This window comes from Hippoglossus hippoglossus, chromosome 12 (genome assembly GCF_009819705.1).
Source record: "Hippoglossus hippoglossus isolate fHipHip1 chromosome 12, fHipHip1.pri, whole genome shotgun sequence".
In the NCBI taxonomy this organism is placed as follows: Eukaryota; Metazoa; Chordata; class Actinopteri; order Pleuronectiformes; family Pleuronectidae; genus Hippoglossus; species Hippoglossus hippoglossus.
In genome coordinates, this window is record NC_047162.1 from 2,193,862 (window position 1) to 2,214,871 (window position 21,010).

Sequence of the window (21,010 nt, forward strand, 5' to 3'; positions counted from 1 at the left end):
AATATACAAGTATCGTGTATTTAAGTGGCACGTTCCACACACAAGAAACACATGGAAGTGCTTTTCAAAACAGCTGAGTTGAATGCTACGTTGTAGCACTAACGGGCCCGAGCACAGGCATTTTGAAGCCTGTTGCGGTTAGTGGAGAGAGCGATCAGTGACCAAGCGCACGTCTCCGCTGCAAGCGTTTTGCGCACTGCGGCAAGGATAAACGCTTCGCTTCCTGCGTCCGTCACGCGATGTCGATCCTTGCCTGCTAATTGCTCATTAGGGTCCACGCTATCAATTGCACATCACACTGTGAAAATTTTATGTAAATCGAATGATAGTTGTAAAACAAAGCTTACTTCCTGTTGCCTACAGACTAATAGATCTGTTCAAGTAGGGGCTCTGATGTAGCGTGAGCAGTTTTGTGTCAATTGGACAATGTTACAACAACTTAATTATCACACTGATCAGTAGGTGGCGCTATGACCCTGAACTAATATTAATATATGGAGCTGTTCAGGTCAGGATTGTGATCATAGGTCAGTAGTTCGGAGCCGGTTGGATAGTGCAGAGTAGATTTACAAAGTACTTCCTGTTTCATGGCGAATCAGTAGGTGGCGCTATGACACTGAGGAAATATTGACACATAGAGCTGTTCAGGCTTGGTCTCTGATCATGAGACAGAAGTTTGGCGGTGATCCAATGACTTGACTGAGCTCTTTTGAGCTGTATATTGTAAAGCAGCCAGGAGCAGTTCATCAAAGTATAAAACATGTCACTTCCTGTAGCCATCAGGTGGCGCTGTGATTTTAACTCATGATTTCTGTGTAGATGTCATCAGGCCAGGACTCTTGTCTTACATGTCTAGTTTGGACTCGATTGGACCATGTATGTCCGAGATACAGAACCTCGTGTTTTGATGGCGTGTAATCAAAATTTGATGCCACGCTACGGTCACACCGTGTGACAAAAACACGAAACTCAAGGTAGTTTATATCTCCATCTTGTTGAGATGACATTCATCTCAATATGAAGTTGATCTGATGAAAGCCCTGGGACAAGTTCGTCAAAGTAAAAATGTGGAAAATGTGGAAAATGGCCACTAAATCTAAAGGGCTTCCTGTTTTGTTTTTCACAATGCACCTCCGGACTTTTTTGTGTGTCTGGTCATGATACACAGGTATCCCGATTTTTGTGAAGATCGGTGAAAGCGAACTGAGGGGCTTTTCCTTAGATGGCGCTGTTGAGCCATTTTGCCACACCCATTTCAAATTACTCCAGAATTCAAATACTTTTTAGGGTTTTGAATTTCCTGCAAACTTTGGTATGAATTTGAGCATGTCTAGGCCCTGAAAAAGCCCCAAAAGGGAAATAAAAATCCTTCAAAATACAATAGGGCCTCCCACCATCAGTGCTCGGGCCCTAATGAGCCTGCCTGCACTGTGCTTTTCATTTCATTCATCTAAAAGAACAGAAAGAGATTCAACTCGAAGTGTCACACATGTGTCCCACAACGTAAGGAGGGGTTCATGTGTTATGTATTTGTCAAATATGATTTATTTTTAAGTTTGGCTGGTTCAAGTGAAGAAATCATAAGAAATGTAGCAATGTCAGTAAAAAGTTAAGTCAAACGTGTAAAATCTACAGGAGTTATTGAGTTAAAAATACAGAACCTTTAAATTGTCCCTATGCAAACACCTCTCATTGGCTGCTTTCACATTTCTCACTCAAAGAGGCCAGTGAATCTCCATATCCTGCTGGAGGTCATTTTTATGTTAATGCATGTTAATGTTATTTGTGTTTTAACAACATACATCTACTGGTGATGCTAATGAATTATTTTCTTACAGGCAGAGAGACATTTACATACACGTCAGGACTCACCCATTTTAGCTTCACTCACCGTAGTTGACCTCTGGAGCCTGTCAGTTTGGATCTCTGAGCAGTTGTGTCGATTCCTTCGTTTAAACAAAAGTAGAAAAAAATCAGGGTGTAAAAATACATTCACAAGTAGACGTCTCCCATTTAAAATAAAGCAAAATGACAAAGCACAACAGTATTAGTAAAATGTATTTGTGCCCTGTGGAGTTTTCTCGTTAGCAAACCAAAGTGTTTCTTACCAAACTCACTGAGTTTGAGGTGGAAGAACATGCTGAATGCACTTCCTCATAAAATGAAACAAATGCATTTAGATTTTAACGCTTAAGTCCGTGTTTAATAGCCATCTGTTTCTCTTGTGGATTGTGTCGGCACATTGCTCCCAAATCAGTGAAACTGTGTAAAACTATAATGGCAGCAATGTGCATCATAGTGCACACATATAATAAAAAACAAAACAAGGGACCCATAAATAATGGTCTATACTGTCAAAAATGTCACATTTCACCTTTGAATATCTTGTTTTATTATTTGACAATTACAAGCAACTTATAGTACCATAATACAAATACCTCAGAATTATAATGTGTCCACTGCTTCTAAACAGAGACACTGAAATGGTTCTTCACAGTGATATTTTGAGCCAACAGGCTCAAAATACCCTTTAACTGTCAAGGCCATGATCTGGTCTCCTGGGGTCTTTTTAGGTAAAGATGATTTGCAAACTATGTACTTTTACAGCAGTTACATTTATATAGGCTCCTCTTTGTTAAGTGGACTTTAAGCATGGTAATAAATGTCAACCTTTGTCTTGATACTGTTTATGTAAAGGTCAATTGAAAAACTTTCTTGCCCAGAGGAAGTTGAGGAAGTATACAGATCCTTTACTCAAGTAAAAGTAACAATAAAACAATGTAAACACATGTTCTTTTACAAGTAAAAGTCCTTTATTCAAAATCCTTTATGAGTAAATATGAATAGGTCATCGATTCCTCAGGTGTGTTTTAAACTGTAGCTGCCTTAGGTGAAGTTGCTTTTATTTACTTTACATAAAACAAACTAGTTAAGTGCAGTGTGGTTCCAAGCCAGGGGTCGCAGCCCTCCACAGGGAGAAAATATTAAGCTTTGACACAAAAATTACAATCTCAAAACAAATGTTTCTGTAAACCTGGCTATTCGATAAAAAATATATTGGATGAATGTTATCAAAGTTAGGGACTTTTATTTGGTCAGAATGAAGATGTTGGGGTTATTTTAAGTGAAAAGGAAATTAAAAGGTTTAACTACATGAACTCCTGACAATAGTCCGCAAAAGTGAAAGTGATTCATCATGGTTAGCATTGATTCCATTACTTAGAAAAGAAAAAGTTTAACTTATGTTCAAGACACATTTGTTTGCTTCATTCCAGACAAATAAAAAAATGTGTTGATTGTAACTTTCAATTGTCTTGGAAAAAAATTAATGAGAAAAGTTTAGTTTATTCTGTGAATGTAGTTTATAACATTTTAACAGTACAAAGAATTGTATTTTAAAAGCGTATCATGTTTTTTAACCATGAAACCTTAATCTGTAAAGTAACTACTCTCAGATAAATGTATTGTGGAACATGGTGGAGTGGAAGGAGAAAATAAAGTATAAGTACCTCAATACTTTACTTACCCTACTTGAGTAAATAGACTCTATATCTTTGCACCATTGTTTCCGTCTACTCTGTGTTTTTATTGAAACAGTGTCTTTGCTCAGCTCTGTGATCAACACCCAATGATTCTCTGTATTGATCCCCAATACCTGAGCTGTTTCTGCTCACTTGGGTTAAGATGGAGGCCACACTGTAACAAATGTCTATAGTTTTTAAAGCATTATTACTGTATAATCAGGAAATGCCTGTAAAACCTGTGTACAGCCTGTTGCTGTAGAACGGCAAAGCATCATGAGGAAAAAATCATCTGCAGGTGAATTCTACAGAAAATACATATAACAATACACATCTGCTCCAGGAGAGGAACACTGGAGCACATCCTGAGCAGCTGCCCGAAGGCCCTGGGAGACGGTCGCTACCGCTGGCGACATGACCACAATAAACAATTTACCATCGTGGCTGTGAGTGGAGATAAGAAGGGAGTGAGGTGACGTTGCATTGTCATTTTATTTGGTTCACACGCTGATCACATTTTAATATTTATCAGACTTGGAATGTACCATTGTACATCATCATCAGTATAATGAATAAATAAAAAAAACTCAAGCTACAGAAGCTACCCTGATCACTCACCTGAGCTGAAGCTCTTTGGAAGCAATTAATGTGGAGGTTACTGATACTGTGAAGCTACATCCTAATTAACTGGACATGGATTATTTGCCAAAGGGGACAATGACTCTAAGTGACTCGTAATCTTAGTAAAGCACTGATACTATTAGCTTTTAGACTGTTGGCTTTGGCTTCATGTCCTTTGTGAGAGTTTCAATGATACAAATGCTAAAAAAAAAAGGAAAACACAGCCTGCAGAGTGTCTGAAGGATAATAATCCAATCACTGTGGTGGATCGTAATGATGGATACGATATATACAGTATATCTATACATATATAGATATAGATATGCCTACTCCCATTTATACAACCATTATTTGATATACTGCTATCATTACAATCGTCATTACTGCTCCCTTCATCTCTGTAAGACATTTTCACGAGTCTAAATACTTTAAACACTAATACACCTCTCCATTTATCTTAAACGTCATCTTTTCTCATGTTGGAAATATTGTTATTTTGTTGATGTGCTCTGTTACACGCAACATCTATTACCCATCTGTCCGTCCTGGGAGAGGGATTCCTCACCTGTCGCTCTCTCTGAGGTTTCTTTCCCTGTTAAAAGTGTTTTTAAGTTTTTCCTCACTCTTTGTGAGGGTCAAGGGAAATATGATGTTGCCCCTTGCCATATGAGACAAATTTTGTATTTTTGAATATGGACTTTACAAATAGAATTTGGTTGACTGATTAATTATTTATTGTTGTCATTTGACTTTATTGTACGACTGTTTTGGCTCAATTTAATTGTGCAAAACACCACAAAGCACCTGTAATGTAACCCTGAACATGCTGGTAGGTGTTGAAAAAGGATGCACTTCCATCCTTGGATGTTATTTAGCCCTTGTTCCTGTAGTTTGAATGTTCTCACTGTGAGTCACTTTGTGGAAAAAAAAAAGAAAAAGATTAAGAAAAAAACTAAAAAAGTTTTTAGAAAAATGTCACAATATGTTGAAGTGTTGAATCATCACCATCAGTTCATATTAGCTCAAATGTCATTGTTTTACTTGTTGGTCTGACTGTTTTACCGTTTTATTTATGTTTTCACTTCTGTAAACTTATATATATATATAGTTTTATATATTAGTACCTTAGTACCTTATCAAGTGTTTTGGCCTTGTAATGAATGATACAGGCCGAACTTGAGGGTACACTGAGGCTAAAGGTAAATCTGACTGTCTACTGGCTTGTATGGCAGCACTATGAAAGCCATGTGGCCCACTCAGTAGATCAGACATCATTACCTCTATGCCTTTTTAAACTAAACACTTTCCCATTTTAAAGCATAGGACAAGATGGAGAATATCCCTTGTACGTTCTACCGCACTAATTAATGCCTACTGACAGTTGATGTTATCGGATGTTAGTGACCACCAGCGGATGTTAGGGACATGTCTTCAGTTGTGTACCTTAGTGTCATCAGTTGTTTCGGCCTTTTAATCACAAGACACCCTCTTCTAAGGCAGACCAACAACAGGTTGATCAGACCTGGGTGCATGTCCCTAGCATCTTGGGGCCCAGTTGGGATCTGTCCTTCTGATCCAGAGCCATTGGCTGCAGTGTGTGATGTTTATTTTATGGTCTGGCGCAGGGCTTATCCATGGATCCCCAGATCTCTGAGCAACCTGATGGTGGATGTTGCAAGGAAACCCCTGCAGCCGACCTCCATAGGGCAAACTATTGCTTTCCAGCCACGTTGCTCTGCCTCAAATGCCATGTCTGCATACTTCAGCCTTTTCCTCTCATGAACATTCTCCTACCAGGGTACCGTCAATTCTATGAAGTGGACCCGAGTATCAGGTCAGGTCTCAGGGTGTTAGTGACAATATATGATGGGACTGTAAGGCACTGGCACACGTCCACCAATGTATCCAAGCCTCAGGCTTTCTCCATCTGACCAGGAGTCGTCAGAGGAGGAGGCCCTCTGTGTCCTAATAGAGCATTTTTCCAATGTAAAGCACCTCTTGACTTTACTCTGACAGAGACAGTTTAAATAAAGTTTATTTTATTATACAAACCACTGAACCAGTGCATGCTAAACATTTCACCACATTAACAACATTACCAGGCGAGCAGCATTTCAGTGTAAAGGATGATCACTTCATATGGCCATATACATTTAAAAAGTGTGGCAGTGGGGGGGAAGAAAGAAAAATAAATACATTTTATTGCACTCTACTTTTTCTTGACTCTATTTTAGATCATTAAACATTAGAAATATTATATACTATATGTAAGCTTTGACAACTCAAATAAAAATGAATACAGAACAAAATGTAAACTGATGCAGCAACGCAAAGTCAGACTCCAGACAATATAATCTATATTTACAGTAATAGCATATTCAGTAAATGTCATTCTTACATCATTTTAAATACAGACAGCTGAGTCAGTTGCACCGGTGTAGACTCTTGATGAAATTACTTTTGCATATTATTTTGATTAGAATTGGTGGTAAATGCGTCTTAGATTAAGTGATAAATTAGAATTAGAATAATTAGTGATTGAGAGCATTATTTCCTCATAGCATAATATTGTAAAAAGCAAAAATTACTGAAATTCACAGATGAATGTTTAAACGCATTGCATTTACAGATTATGGCTGTAAACCTTATTTTTCCTGATCGAGACTAATCTGTGGTTTCTTTCCCAAATTAACTAATCGATCATCCAGTGTGCTAAATCAATCAATTAATAAATAAATAATTTAAAAATGCAGTCAAACAGTAAAACACCATTTCACGTTCCAGTAAGGTAAAACAGAGAGAAGCAGCTAATGCTCACGTTTGACAGAAGATGTTTCTTTCACAAAAATACAGAAAATCTGATCAACTAATAATCAAAACATTTTCTGATTAATCTCCTGCCATCAGCCAACAATAAGTCGAATAACTAGTCAACACTGATGTATTTATTTTGCGCATTATGTGATGATTAGAGGTGGAAACTGGTTTTTATTTGAACAGTTTTACCTCTGGACATTATACCTCTGGAAAATTGAGTGAAAGCAATTGTAAAATGTAATTGTCATCAACGCTGATTAAAATGGATTAACTGACGACCTGTCTGCAACAGTTTGTCATTCTTTTTCTGCTCACACTCTTTATCAGGCTCAAGGCCGCACTCTCACAAACACATCATTGCAGAACTCAGCACTGTTCACATTTGTATTTTGAACCCTGCACTTCACTAATGCAATTCTGTTGTTTGACGTTGGCGCCCTCTAGAGGAGAGGTTCATGCACACCACAAGGGTCTGAATGAAGATCATATACTGTATATATATATATTTATTTAATATATTCAACTTTGACAATCTAATGACAAGTGGAAATAATTTCTTTGATAAAATTAGGTATGTTTTCCATCTATCCATCTGCTATACTGGTTAACCTTGAACGTCGCATGGGTTTGGCTGAGGTGCAATAGAATTGTCTTCGAACATAAAAAAAATAGTCTGCTTGGAAATATAATTTGTTTTGTGCACTGGTAATGTGTACTGTCACATGGCAGTTATTATAAAAACACTGATTATAGTCATGTAAAGGATTATGTATTCCACTGTGGGTTGATACATTCTGTTTTTTCTTGATGACTAAATAATCTATTATAAACTCATTTTTCTAAAACTTCTCTTGAGGAAGTAAAAAATAAGATATGTGGTTTTCACTGCGACTGAAAGAAGCTCCAAGTCAAAATAACTGGACCAATAAATGACAGATTTCTTTTGTTTTAATCCAAACAATTGACAATAATTTTGAGGCTTTGCTTTTGGTGTCTGGTCAAATGTTTGAGAAAAAAATCTGTGTTACTAAAATCCTGCATACACATCTATTATACCAATGTCTCGTTTAGCATTCTTAATACACATAGCATTTCTTCTTCACTGCTTAAAATAAACAGCTAACCCCCTGATGTGAAGCCTGTCAGGGCCATTTTGATTGTAAAAGGTAAAAGTGATCAACTATGATCCTGGGTTTGGTCTCTAATCAAATCTGATCTGGACCCAGCAATTTCTCTAAAAGGCATATTCTGTTATCATCCCCACCCGCATCCTTATATCCTACACTACGATAGGAACACAAAAATAATAGTTTATGCACTTACAAAGCCCAGAAAATAGAGGCAATAGAGTATAGCTCACCAGCAGTTCAGTCCAAAAGGAGAGAAATCAACAAAAATGCACGATAACACCCAACTCACCAATGTATTAACTTGGAATATCATGCAATTAAATACCATCTACAGCATAGTTGGAGTTAAGTCACCACGAAGAAACTGGAAATTTACATAAACAGCAGTGATACTAGAAGTTCAACCATTGTCATAATTTCAGCAGTTAACTTGCAATGTTCAGTACATAGAGAATCGGTTAAGAGCGACACTAATATCTTAGCATGCTGCATGGTTTTCACTGTCTCACAGAGTGGCTCAGAGGGGCCCCGGTGAACACAGAGGCGTGGGTTTGGGGTCCACTACACTGCAGAGTAAAGAGGGGAAAAAAACTCTGTTGAATGACAAAACAAAACGGATAATTAAATACACCCACTGGTCTCTCTCTCTGTGAGACGCGTGGCTTGTTCATTTCACACAGGCAGCCCTAGTCGTGCAGAAAAACAGCCACAGGTTATAAGAATAACAGGTAGGAGTCATGCTCGTCATAGAAAAAGAAGACAATAACAGGAGGAACGGTTTAGAGTGACTCATAAATACACTGTACAGTTGCAAGAGCACAACGACAGACTGCAGCCATAGTAATACTAGAGGGAAGGAACAATAACTCTATGTTTGAGGGGAGATCTTGAACAGGAGGGTGCCACATTGGAGCACAGGACACAGGAGGTGTTGTCCAGGTGTGTTGCGGTGTCAGACTGCAGCCACATACAGGCCGACAGAAGACAAGATGTGGGCTGTACGGTTCCCTTTAGCAGCCGATGGATACGCCCTCTGCTGTACTGTAGGTTTCGGCGGTGGGAGCTTCGTTGTCGCCGGCTGCTGTCGAGGTTGTAGGGAGACAGAGAGAGAAGAGCGAGGTGGGTGTGTTGGGGGGGGGGGGGGGGGGGGCAGGAGGACGGCCACCATCCCATAATCAGACTCTTTAAACTCAACCTCCAATCCACCTCCGCCTCTCTCTCACCACTGACTCTCTCTTTCTCTCTTAGATTATCCACTCATTCCCTGTCCACCCCTCTCGACCTCCTCATCAGTGTCACGTGCCTGAAGGAAGAAAGAGAAGTTTTGTTTTTTGTTTACTTTTCACGGCATTTATCAAGGGCCTGCCATTACAAACGAGCGGCCAATCACGAGTCAGTCTCAGCTGTCCATCAGCATAAAATATCTAATAAAAAAAAAAAGATACACCAGAGGGATAAGAACTTCTTAAAATGACAGATCCATCTTTGAGAAAGAAGAAAAAATGTATCTGTACTTTTAGGAAGACATGTCCCTAACATCCGCTGGTGGTCACTAACATCTGATTACATCAACTGGCAGTAGGCATTTATTAGTGCGGTAGAACATACAAGGGATATTCTCCATCTTGTCATATATGTTCTTAAATGGAAAAGTGTTTAGTTTAAAAAGGCATAGAGGTAATGATGTCTGATCTACTGATCTACATGGCTCTTATAGTACTGACATACAAGCCAGTAGTCAGTCAGAGTTACCTTTAGCCTCAGCGTAGCCTCAAGTTCGGCCTTTATCATTGATTACAAGCCCAAAACACTTGAGGACGCTAACGTGCACAACTGAAGTTATGTCCCTAACATCCGCTGGTGGCCACTAACACCTGCTAACATCTACTGGTAGTTGGTAACTTAATTTGTGCAGAAGACCTTCAAACGTACACCATCTTGTCCTATATTCTAATATGACTTTTGAGTTTGGTCCATGTCTCCCCCACTGACATGGAGGAGGCAATCAAGATGATTTGGCTTCACTTTAGGGTCAGTCATGTTGTCTATCTTTATAGAGAGATTATGGTTCTGACACGTGAATGTGTTTTGTCTGCACTGTGTGTGCTGTGATTGTTGTGTTTTGTACCTTATCCCTGCAGAGGGGCAGCAGGAGCTCCTGAGCAGTGGAAGTGGACGTTTTGCCACCGACTGTCCCTGCGGTGCCACACCCTGGTCTCTTCCGATTGGCTGGAGCGTGGCCGACCCTGCCCGTCGACAAACTGCGTCAGACGAATGTACGCGATGCAGGCGGCCTCGTCTCCGATCATGTGGACGTGGGGGTTGAGGATGGTGGTGTGGATGGGTTTGCTGTTCTTGGAGAGGACTGATGGGAGAGGCGAGTGTCCAGATTCAGACAGAACGTAGCTTTTAAATTCATCAGCAACTCAAGTTAGACGAGACAGATGCAAATGTAAACTTACGATTGTCAAAGTAAAATCTGTGGAAGTCCATTCCCTCCACTAGATTACCCAGCCCCTCGGGCTCAAACGAGGTCAGGCCAGGGTCGCAGATCTTCCTGCAAAAGGTCAGAATACGACCCTCAAAAACAATTATTCTAGACTCAACATTATTCTTTTTGAATTGGCTTGTTTAGGGGTTAAAGTGCTAGTCCACAAAACACTTCACCCACCCCTCCATCGGCATTGTGGTAAGTAGATAATGAGTGAATCTTCATGTTTCAGTGAACTATCCCTTTAAATGATTCTGAAACCAGGACCAAAACAGAATACATGTCCACAATCTCATGTCACTATACCAGAAGATGTAATCTTGATGTAAAGATTGTGACTCAGCATCATAATTCTGATTTATTATGTCTTATTTTTTAGTTCGTGAGTCAACTGAACTCTCTCAACGTTATGACTCACTTGTTAAATAGTTTTGTATCATGCACCACCCCCCCCCCAATAAACACACAGACACACGTTTGTACTTCTATCTTAGTAAGGACACTCATTGGCATAATGCATTCACTAGCCCCTTACCCTAACCTAAAGCTAATTCTAACCCTAATCCTAAAAGCAAGTCTTAACCCTCAAACAGCTCATCTAAAGTGTGTCAGAAAGTGAGGACCGGTCCAAAATGTCCTCACTTTCCCCTAAAAGACCGTCACGCCGTAGGTACTAGGCTCAAAACGGTCCTCACAAAGATATATGTGAAGGTATCACACACACATGTGCATTCACAATCTGCCTCTATTCTTAGTTGTGTGGGGATAAAACAATGACTGTAATTACTCTTTAATCTTTTAATACAAAGAGAGAAGACATTAGCATGACAGTCAGATTAATGGTTCTCTATGGCTGGAGGGGAGCTTTGGGATCGTACTTTTCCTGCAGCTGATGAGGTCTCTGTTCATGGAACAAGAAAGACTGATAGAGAAGTGATGGACTCACGCGTAGGCTTCAAAGTCCCCGTTGTTGACAGCTTCGATCAGCTGCTCTGTGATCTTTATGATCTCCTGTTTGCGAGCTGCGGGGACAAAACAGAAGGACTGTGAGAACAGTGGGGCTGCATCCCCGTGCACACTGATGCTCTCATGCACAACACTCCGGGTCAAACTCACTCACAAGCACTGAGAAGCACACCGAGGTCCAACGCACCTAAGAGCTTGTTACTCATTGTCAGTCACCTCTCTGTCATCAGTGGCTCTCTGAGGGGAGTCTCCTCCATGCTGCCACACACCTAAACAAAACTACTTCCATGCAGGAAGTCCCGGGGTTTCCCTTTTCCCCCAGTAGGACAGGTGATCCTCACCTATATTTCCCAAAATAAAATGCCCTTTCCTGCTGCGTCCAGCAGCTGAATACTCACCTCCGTCCATCATCCATCATATCTCTGGTTTGCATGTGAGGAGCTTGAGCTCATCACGCTATTTCTGTCTCAGCTTTTTAGATCAGATTTACTGTGTCCTCCTCTCGCTTCCTCCCAACACTGAGAGGAAGGAAGGCTTAGCTCGCTCTGATTCTCTCTCTCTCTCTCTCTCTCTCTCTCTCTCTCTCTCTCTCTCTCTCTCTCTCTCTCTCTCTCTCTCTCTCTCTCTCTCTCTCTCTCTCTCTCTCTCTCTCTCTCTCTCTCTCTCTCTCTCTCTCTCTCTCTCTCTCTCTCTATTCACAATTAATAAATTAATACAAAATATATTGTCAGTACAATTTCACATAAAAATATGCCCCTTCTGTTTTTGACCAGATTTGTTTTGTTTGGATTATATTTTCTCCTTTTTTGGTATATTTGTTTTACTTGTGAGTTGGGATTATTTATTTATTTTCATATCATCACCTCGATTTATATGTGATTTCCTTATTTGTTCCATTCCAGGTATTCTTTTATATCTGGGTCCAGATCAGGTGTGTGGACTTGATTTGTATCTTTGGTAGGGACACTTTTTTTCAGATAGCAAAAACTAATATATGCACTTCTTCTCTTTACTTATTCAAATGTATGCACACATACAGAGTCTGACTCTGCAAAACTTAAATTAAATGTGTGTTTGCTGATATAACTTTCTTGAAACTGGGCTTGTGTGATCGACTTTGTCAAATTTTAAACAGACATACATTTTATGATGGAAAGATATATTTTCAATCTGTAATGCAGTTTGAAGTTGAGGGTTGCCAGATCATAGTCAAGTATCCCCCATATCCCAGTCATTATCTTTTATAAATGTTTGCAAAGTCTGCGCTCATTCTGAGATCAATTACTAATTGCAAAAGTGATGTCTCTGAAAACTTCTGAAACCAAACTGAAATTAGTTTTCATGCAAGAATGGATGTAACTGATTCAACACTTCTTTTTCCAGAATCTTTCTAAAAGATCTAAAAGTTCAACTCATTGTAATATTTACAAACGCCGGAATTAAAAAGCAATGATTGATGTAATACAATTCCAAATAGTGCATCATGTGTTAAATTAGAAATAAATTAAGATCTACCCCTCTCAGATACAGTGATAGGTCAAAGATTTATAATCTTATTTGGAATTGGAAAACTAACTCTAAATAAGAAGTAAACCTAAATGCTTTCATTATGCTGAGGTCTGTTGTTTTTTATGGTGAGTCTACACAAAGTGTTTCAGCAACATTTTTACTGTATTTACAATCAATCCAGATGTTAGCTGCACACATACTGTGACCCACGCTTCAACTCTATTCTCTCTTTACCTTGGTAATGATTGTGTACTGCGTTCTGAGTCCTGCCAAAGTGAAGGTGACCTAGAGTCAGTAATGTGCTTTAATGTGTCCACTTAGGAAACAGACAGACACTCTTTGAAGACTTTTCCCCTTAAAATTCATATCATGTATTAATCTATTTTACTTTCATCATCATTACCCTGCATGCCGGCATGGCCGAAAGACAAAATAATTTAACACCTGGACAAATCTTGATGGGGATGTTAACTATCGGAGTTAATTGGTGAAGGGGAGTGTCCAAAAAACACATTTTCCAAGATATCTCTGTAATTATAGAGAGACAATCTAAAGCTAATGTTGATCAGAAAAAGGCTCCCCATCATATAATGTCATATGACAAGAAACGTTGTGAAAAAGTCAGAAAATGATGTCATACATAGTTAAAAAATAAATGTTCTCTGCATCCTAGAGGACTATAGACATGACTTAAAGCTTATATAGACTTCTGCAACCAGTAACATAAGAAACACGCCCAGCAGCTTATTAGCTGTATGAGCATTGCCTGACACAGCATGCACAGGGTATGCATCACCCCTCCGCTGCCTTTACTTTCATTAGTGGTTATAGTTACAGTACGTCTGCAGTCATCTCATGAACTGTATGATAGTAGATGCACAAATCCCTCCCCCCCTTAGTGTATAACCTACCTTTCACATCTTCATCCTCAATAGTCGTGGTGCTGCTGTCCGATGATCCCTGCAAAGTGCACAGACAAAGATTTCAATTATTCTGAAAAAATGTAAATGCCCTTTCAGATATGTATACACCCACAAGTACACACACACACACACACTCATAAATGCATGCACACACGTACACAAGACCTTGATCATATCTACCACATCTGACTGGAACTTAATGCCACAAAATTGCCAAAAAAGATAAAGAACACAACAGATGAGCGTGTGACTCAGCAGCACACTGGCACAATCCCGTCTGTGGATTGAGCCAAATCAGCAAAGACGGACACAGGTGACTGTACAGCACATGACGTTGAGCCACTGTTACACACAGTCTGAACAGTAGGACGGGGTTAATCTGGTGGAAAGTCTTGCTCAAACAGCAGCGCGACCACTGAGCTCCATTTGCCTGAGCACAGAGGGGCAGTATAAGACAACAAAACACCTCCAAGGGGTCACAGCTCCACCATCTCACACTCGATCTCGCTCATTCATAAATATACACAGAGATGCACACAGAAATACGTAGAAGATTCTCAATGAAATAAACACATCCTGCAAAACAACAGGCTTTTCCAAATACAGTACGGCTTTACCCACACAGATAGAGAAAAACAGGGTGAGGACGACGATGACAAATGTAAAAAACAGGAAAGAATTTCAGAGATGGTTGGAGAGAGGGGAGGTGTACCTTGGTCCCATCTATTGGATTATGGATAACAGTAGTCTGAGGCTCCTGGAGGAAGAATGGGGAGAAAGAAAGAAAGGATGGAAGGTAGGAAGGAGTGAAAAGAGTGTGTGAAGTGAATGAATGATAAAGAAGTGAAGAGATGCATAATGAGGGAATGTTTCAGAAGATGAAAGTTTGAGAAACAAGATTAATAGAGAGCAGGTTGTGCATGAAAAGAGGGAGAGAGGAGTGAAATATTTTCAATTTGAGCAGAAGTTCCGAATAGTAGAGTGATGATCATAAACATCAGGATGATTTTAAATCCCTAAATGTCTCAGAATGAAACTATCAATCAGAATGAGTGATCTAAAGCAATGTTTAGAGTTATTAAACTCAACTCTCTCTCTACGACATTAAATAATACATCAAGTTACTACATGTGACTTCATGGCTTTTAAAGGATAAGTCAGTTTTGTTGTTGTTGATTAATCCCATAAAATACCAAAACCAACAATGAAAGCATCTAGTGACAAGTGTGTGTATGTACAGCGTGTGATTCCTCTGAGCTACAGAGCTACATTTATTTCCACTTGTTACACTGGGTGACATGTTCTGTCATCACCATGAACACACACATAGTGCGGTTTAATTTGAATCAATGCCTCACACACCATGCTACATACCCACCAAATGCAGATTAATCCGCTGCGGAAAATAGTCCCAAACAAAAGCGCTATTTCGTTCTTTTTAAGTAATGTTTGCTAAAACCTACAATGGCTGACTGACATAGTAGTAAAGTGAGATAGTATTGAAAGGCACTAACACATTGTTGGTTTTGGTCTTTATATCCCTTAGTTAGAACACCAGACTTATCCTTTAACTACAATAAAGAGATTGTTTTATATTTCCAATGTCATGTCAATATTAAACCTGTCAGCGGTCTGCAAAAGATCTTGACAAATAAAATACACAAACATCCAAAGTTCATACGACATGAGTCTACAGATTGTAAACTGTGGAACATACAGTTTCTGTTTTTTTTTATTAAATACTTTGAAATGGGACATTTTGGGAAATGCACTAACTTGTGTTCTTGCTAAGACTTTGGCTGGAGACGGTCCATTAGCTTAGCATTAAACTGTCAACAGGGGGAAACAGCTAGCACAGCTCTGTCCAAGGTCACAAAATCGAAATTACAGCACCCGTAAAGCGCACTGAAGAGAAATCTCTTTTTTTAAATCAGTAGGAAATCTAAAAACTATCTTTCGGGGGACTTTGTTCAGTGTTTTTAGGCAACCACTGTTTCTCTGTTTGAGTAAGATTAAACACAGAAAACCTGATGCATAAACATGAGAGTGTGTGTTGGCATCTGTTCATTTAAAGGAGAGGTTCACACTTTTTTGAGTCTATCTTAAAACAATAGTCAGGTGCCCCAAAGAGAAACAGGTTTGTTGGTTCATGCTTTTTCTTATAAATATTTTTCCTTTCAACTCTGTGTCCTGGGCCTGGAAGAAATTTCCTCATTAATGTCAAGGAGACTGACCCCAGAGTAAATATGATCATTAACCGGATGCAATTTACAACTGGAAAGACTTTGTTGGAAACTGTTTAAGGGCAGGCTCATTTAATAAATACTTGAAAGGTTGTGGATAAAGCATCTGTCACTCACTGTCTAAGGCGTTTGCTGAAACCACTTAGAAGAAGAGCTAGTTGTTTTTGTTTTCATTGAAGAAATGCTGATATAACTGCAGCATCTACACAAACCTCTTTAGGAGTTGATATTGTTGCTAATGCTAACAGCTGCTTCCTGCAGCCGTCACACCTAAGACCCCGTACAAACCTGGTATTAAAATGTGCTGCATGCGTTCACAAGCTGACAGCTCGGAGTGCAGGTGTGAACGCACTCATAGATAGCGACACGATCACGACAGACCAAAATTCGGAGGTGGTTAATTAGCCACATGTCTCCACATTCTTTTAGCAGTGTGAATGTGGTCCTGGCCACACTGAAGGACCGCCTACTCAACCGACTTCCTCTGTGTAAGAAGAAACACGTACACATACCGGTCATTTAAACTGTTGCAACAGGCAACAACAGCAAACAGAAGTGATTTGCTCAGCCTCTGTCTGTGTTATTTTGATTTGTTTTTCTTCTCCTTGCTGCTTCCATGCATTATATATTTGCGAGTGAAAATGATGTGCGTGTCTATTTGCATATAAGGCGGGAAAGTGAGATCCGATCTCAGATCCGATTACAAGACGCATGTGGGGCCACATTTTAATGTCAGGTGAGAACACACGCACTCAGAGCTGTGATCGGATCACAAAAACTACATGTGAATACCAGGCATGTACTGGGTCTAAGACACCGGTGGTTCCTCCCTGACAAACCACTGTGGTTTGGCCACAAGCCAATAGCTAGGAGCCTGGAAAGAAGGAAATCCTAGCTTGTGAGAAATCCAGCTGCCGGCAAGGTTAGTTTGTCATAGCTCAGTTGTGAAACCCAATCACACAGCACAGTGTTGCTGCTGACAAGCTGCTGTCAACTGTGTCAGGCAGACATCACAGCTGAAAGTATTGGAGCAGCCAACAGAAACAAGCTGCACTGTCTCGCCCTGCGTTGTTTTCATCACTCGTCTCCACTTCCATTTCCGTTAGTTTAGAGGTTTCAAGTCGAGACTCTGTTTGTGAAGTTTACAGCCTGCTCCACCGTCCTCCAGGCAAGGAAAAGAAAAAGTGCATTTCCCAAGTTGTCAAACGATTCCTTTGAAAGCTGTGGAACCTGATTTAATACACAAAGTAAAAATAATACAGCACAACCATCCATCCTTAACCTCTGTCTCTATGTCTCTCTCTCACACAAACACACACACACACACACACAGCATTTTGACCGTGTTTCTGACAGACAGACGGACGGACGGACACAGAGCTGCATACCAGTGTAGCAGTTGTGATGTTGCCTTTGGGACTGGTGACTATGCTGTTTCTCGTGCTGTTTGTCTGGGGCTGTGCAGGAAACACAAAGTGCTATATTAGTGCTCCGCAGCAATGGTGAGAGGTGCCATCTGCTGGCTGTAAAGTGGGTGGTTACTGTGTAAAAAAAAGTGTAATAGAGGTAAAAATAGCAGGCAGAAGCAGAGTGCTCTGGAGAAATAAAAAGTGGGTATGAAGAACAGAGTGCAGCCGTCCAACTTCCAGGGTTTGAGAGAGCAGACACACCAAAGATCCAAAAAGCTTTACCCTGCGTTTCTGACTACAGCGTTAATTAGACAAAAAGGTTTTGTACTATTAATCATGTCAGTTCCTTTGTACCTGCAGTAAAATCTAACACAACCCCAGTCAGGGTTCGGATTTTCAAGTCTGAGCTTTTTCATTTTCACTGGCTTCGGATGCTGGCTTGGCAGATGGGAAATTAAACCAGTGACAGATGTGCACCTTTGCAACATCTGTCAGAGATAAAGACACAAGCATCACATCCATTTTGTCAAACTCTGTGTGTTCTTCCCACGGACATGAGGGTCTCTTAATGTATCTCTCCAGAGTAAAACAACATCCGGCTGCCTCATTTCAGCAGAGGATGATGAGGTCAAAAAGACACAGCGTCGACACACATAAGAAAGTAACAACGAGCTATACATTCAAGTGTAAGGAGGACGTATGGACATAACCGCACACACACACACACACACACACACACACACACACACACACACACACACACACACACACACACACACACACACACACACACACACACACACACACACACACACACACACACACACACACACACACACACACACAAATGTAATCACGCTGTGGCAACTTCATGCTTGAACCCAATTAACATTATTTTCTGCTCATTATTTTCCTCAGCGTGGTTTTGCCTGTGATTGACGACTGTGGTGGACAAAATAAAAAAAATAAAAATAATGAAATGCTGGTCAATAATGAGTGAAGAAGGAAAAGAGTAGGAAAGAGAACTGGAGTTAGAGATGATGTAAGAATATTTGCAAATACGTCTTGATGCAGCTTTTAAAAATGTATTATTATAACTAATCACTGACTAATCATAACTAATAATTTCAGCACTAGACTAGTTTAGCATTTGTATAAAGACAACAGCTATACTTTCAACCCCATACTAATCATCAATAAATCAATTAATTATACATTTTTGATCACCTGAAATTTAGCTTCAGTATGATCCATGAGCTTCCAATCGAGACAAATTAAAAAGATTAAAATTTAACAGCGTTTGTGTCTCCAGACGATGAAGTGCTTACGTCTCTTTGTCATTATATCTAATGAAAAACTTTCACTGCAGCTCTACACTCCTGAGTAAAGTTGGGGTAACAGCTTCTGTAGCTACTGAGGTGACCCCCGTCTGTTGCATTAAACTGGAATTAGAGTTGCCTGTTAGTGTCACTGAAAATCAAAGGGCAAAAATCAGCCAGAGAATTTTAAGCATCAGCATTTCCCCTTTGAAGGTCTCTGCCGTGCTGTTTATCCTGCCAGCCAACCAGCCAGAGGCGTAAGGAAGCATTCAGTTCAATTTAAACTCCATCATCTACGCAGCCTTCTTCTGTGGCGTCCTTACTTTGACACGCCGCCGTTCAGCAACGCTGCCATCTGAGGTGAGAAGAATCGTGTGCGAACAAAGTCGGCAAGTAACTCGGAGAGACCTAAGTCTAAACTCTCAAACCGCTGTCTGATAACAGAACAACTACAATGTGGTGGCCTCCAAGCCCACAGATCTTCTGCTGCTGTCCATTCCCTGTGTTTGTGACATTGAACATGACTCACCCAACAAAAACACAATAAATATCTTGGTCTGGATGAATACAGAAAAAGTTCAGTGACTTGAATCACGAGACAGCAGTCTCTAGTGTGACATTCAGGTGCTTTGTTCACACACTGTCTCCGCTGATGTTAATAATTGTGACAGTCAATGTGATAGTCTGTTGGGAATCCGTGGACGATGCGTGGAGGGGTGACACTTTGCTTAGAAGAGCTTGAAGAGAAGGGACGGATGAAAGAGAAAGAGGATGGAGGAGAAAGCGAGAGACAGTGAGATCGCTGTTCTCCATCAAACCATCTTGGATTGGAGAGAACAGGCTCGGAGCACGGGGAGGATGTGGGAAGAGCTCAAAAAACCTGAATTTTACAAAAGATTTCCTGTCAGCTCTAATTCCCTGAGTATAGAGCTGAGAGAATGAATGGAGAGGATTTTGAGACGGACCAATGTGGAGCTGATAACCACAGCAATCCTCCACACCACCTGAGAGACGCACAAAATGAGCCTTGTGCTGCAGCAAATGGGCATTTATGTCTAATGAGAGTTGCCGTTAGGAGGAAGGAGGTGATTTATATTCCTACTAAGCACATTACAGTATCTTGCTCTTACAGGAAAACAAATGACTGTAACACACTGTCTCCAGTTTTAAGAGAAGGAAAGCTACGGAGATTAGCACGTTAAGAAAAATGTTTAATTCCATAGGAAACGGATGGAAGTGGTTTGCTCGATTTGCACAACAATTACTTTATCATAGTTCTGTTTCAGATTCAACACAGATCCTTTTAGATTTACATAGAGAGGTATTCCTCTAAACTCTAGCGCTAAAGAAACATGGTGTTTGGCTGAAAGGAGGCATCTCACTACACGTTACTATACATGTTATTAGTGGCCACTAGAGAGCAGCAAAACAAGAAGAAAACACTGACATATGAACTGGCTAATCAATCGTTACAGCTAATATGGTAGCAAAACAAACCTCTCTTCACATGCTGAAACTCACTCACCTTTTTGCACTGATTTGACTTCCACCAAACATCTCTCATTTGTGGCTAAATGTTCCACTTGCTATACCGGCTATACGCCAACTTTCTCCATCTGTTGCTCAGTGCTGGTATTGCAGCATATAGTGCATTTATCTGAGCTTTTTCACTGACAAGTCTCGCCTAATACTGCTGGGAATGACGCTGATGTGGACAGTGATAAATGAACCAAAATTTGGCAAATCAAAGCAATGAGCGGAAAGATGTTGAAAATCTATGTAGAGCTGCTGAGCCGCTGGAAAATTCCCTCTGCAAGCGACTCCTTTCACACTGCAAATAATCTGATGTGCTGTTAAACCTGCAGTGCTGACAACTTTATATCCCCCTTCTGGCAGTAAGAGGTAATACACAAACACGATTACACAGAGGTTTTCAGTTTCAAGACAATAATCAATTTTAGTCCATCCGACTTCAAAACTTTACAAATGTCAATCTTCCCTCTAAAGGCAGATTTTTTTGTTATCTGTAGCATCCAAATCTTTTCTTGGTGCCTTCCTAGT

The 21,010-nt window shown here is 40.1% G+C and overlaps 1 protein-coding gene across 8 annotated transcripts in view; it reads right to left on the reverse strand.

Annotated features, from left to right (window-relative positions):
* Positions 1-7,140: 7,140 nt before the first annotated feature.
* LOC117771908 (calcium/calmodulin-dependent protein kinase type II subunit beta) overlaps positions 7,141-21,010 on the reverse strand; it is a 47,186-nt gene continuing 33,316 nt past the window's right edge. For 4 of the 8 annotated variants that reach the window (XM_034602802.1, XM_034602803.1, XM_034602804.1 and 1 more), the window contains 7 exons: positions 17,610-17,678; positions 14,691-14,735; positions 13,967-14,015; positions 11,527-11,602; positions 10,552-10,646; positions 10,218-10,454; positions 7,141-9,392 (listed from right to left, as the gene is read on the reverse strand). In XM_034602802.1, the coding sequence (XP_034458693.1) occupies positions 10,219-10,454; positions 10,552-10,646; positions 11,527-11,602; positions 13,967-14,015; positions 14,691-14,735; positions 17,610-17,678 (570 nt within the window). In that variant the 3' untranslated portion in view covers positions 7,141-9,392; position 10,218. The remainder of the gene's footprint in view (positions 9,393-10,217; positions 10,455-10,551; positions 10,647-11,526; positions 11,603-13,966; positions 14,016-14,690; positions 14,736-17,609; positions 17,679-21,010) is intronic. The other 4 variants (XM_034602805.1, XM_034602806.1, XM_034602808.1 and 1 more) reach the window with 2 other exon arrangements.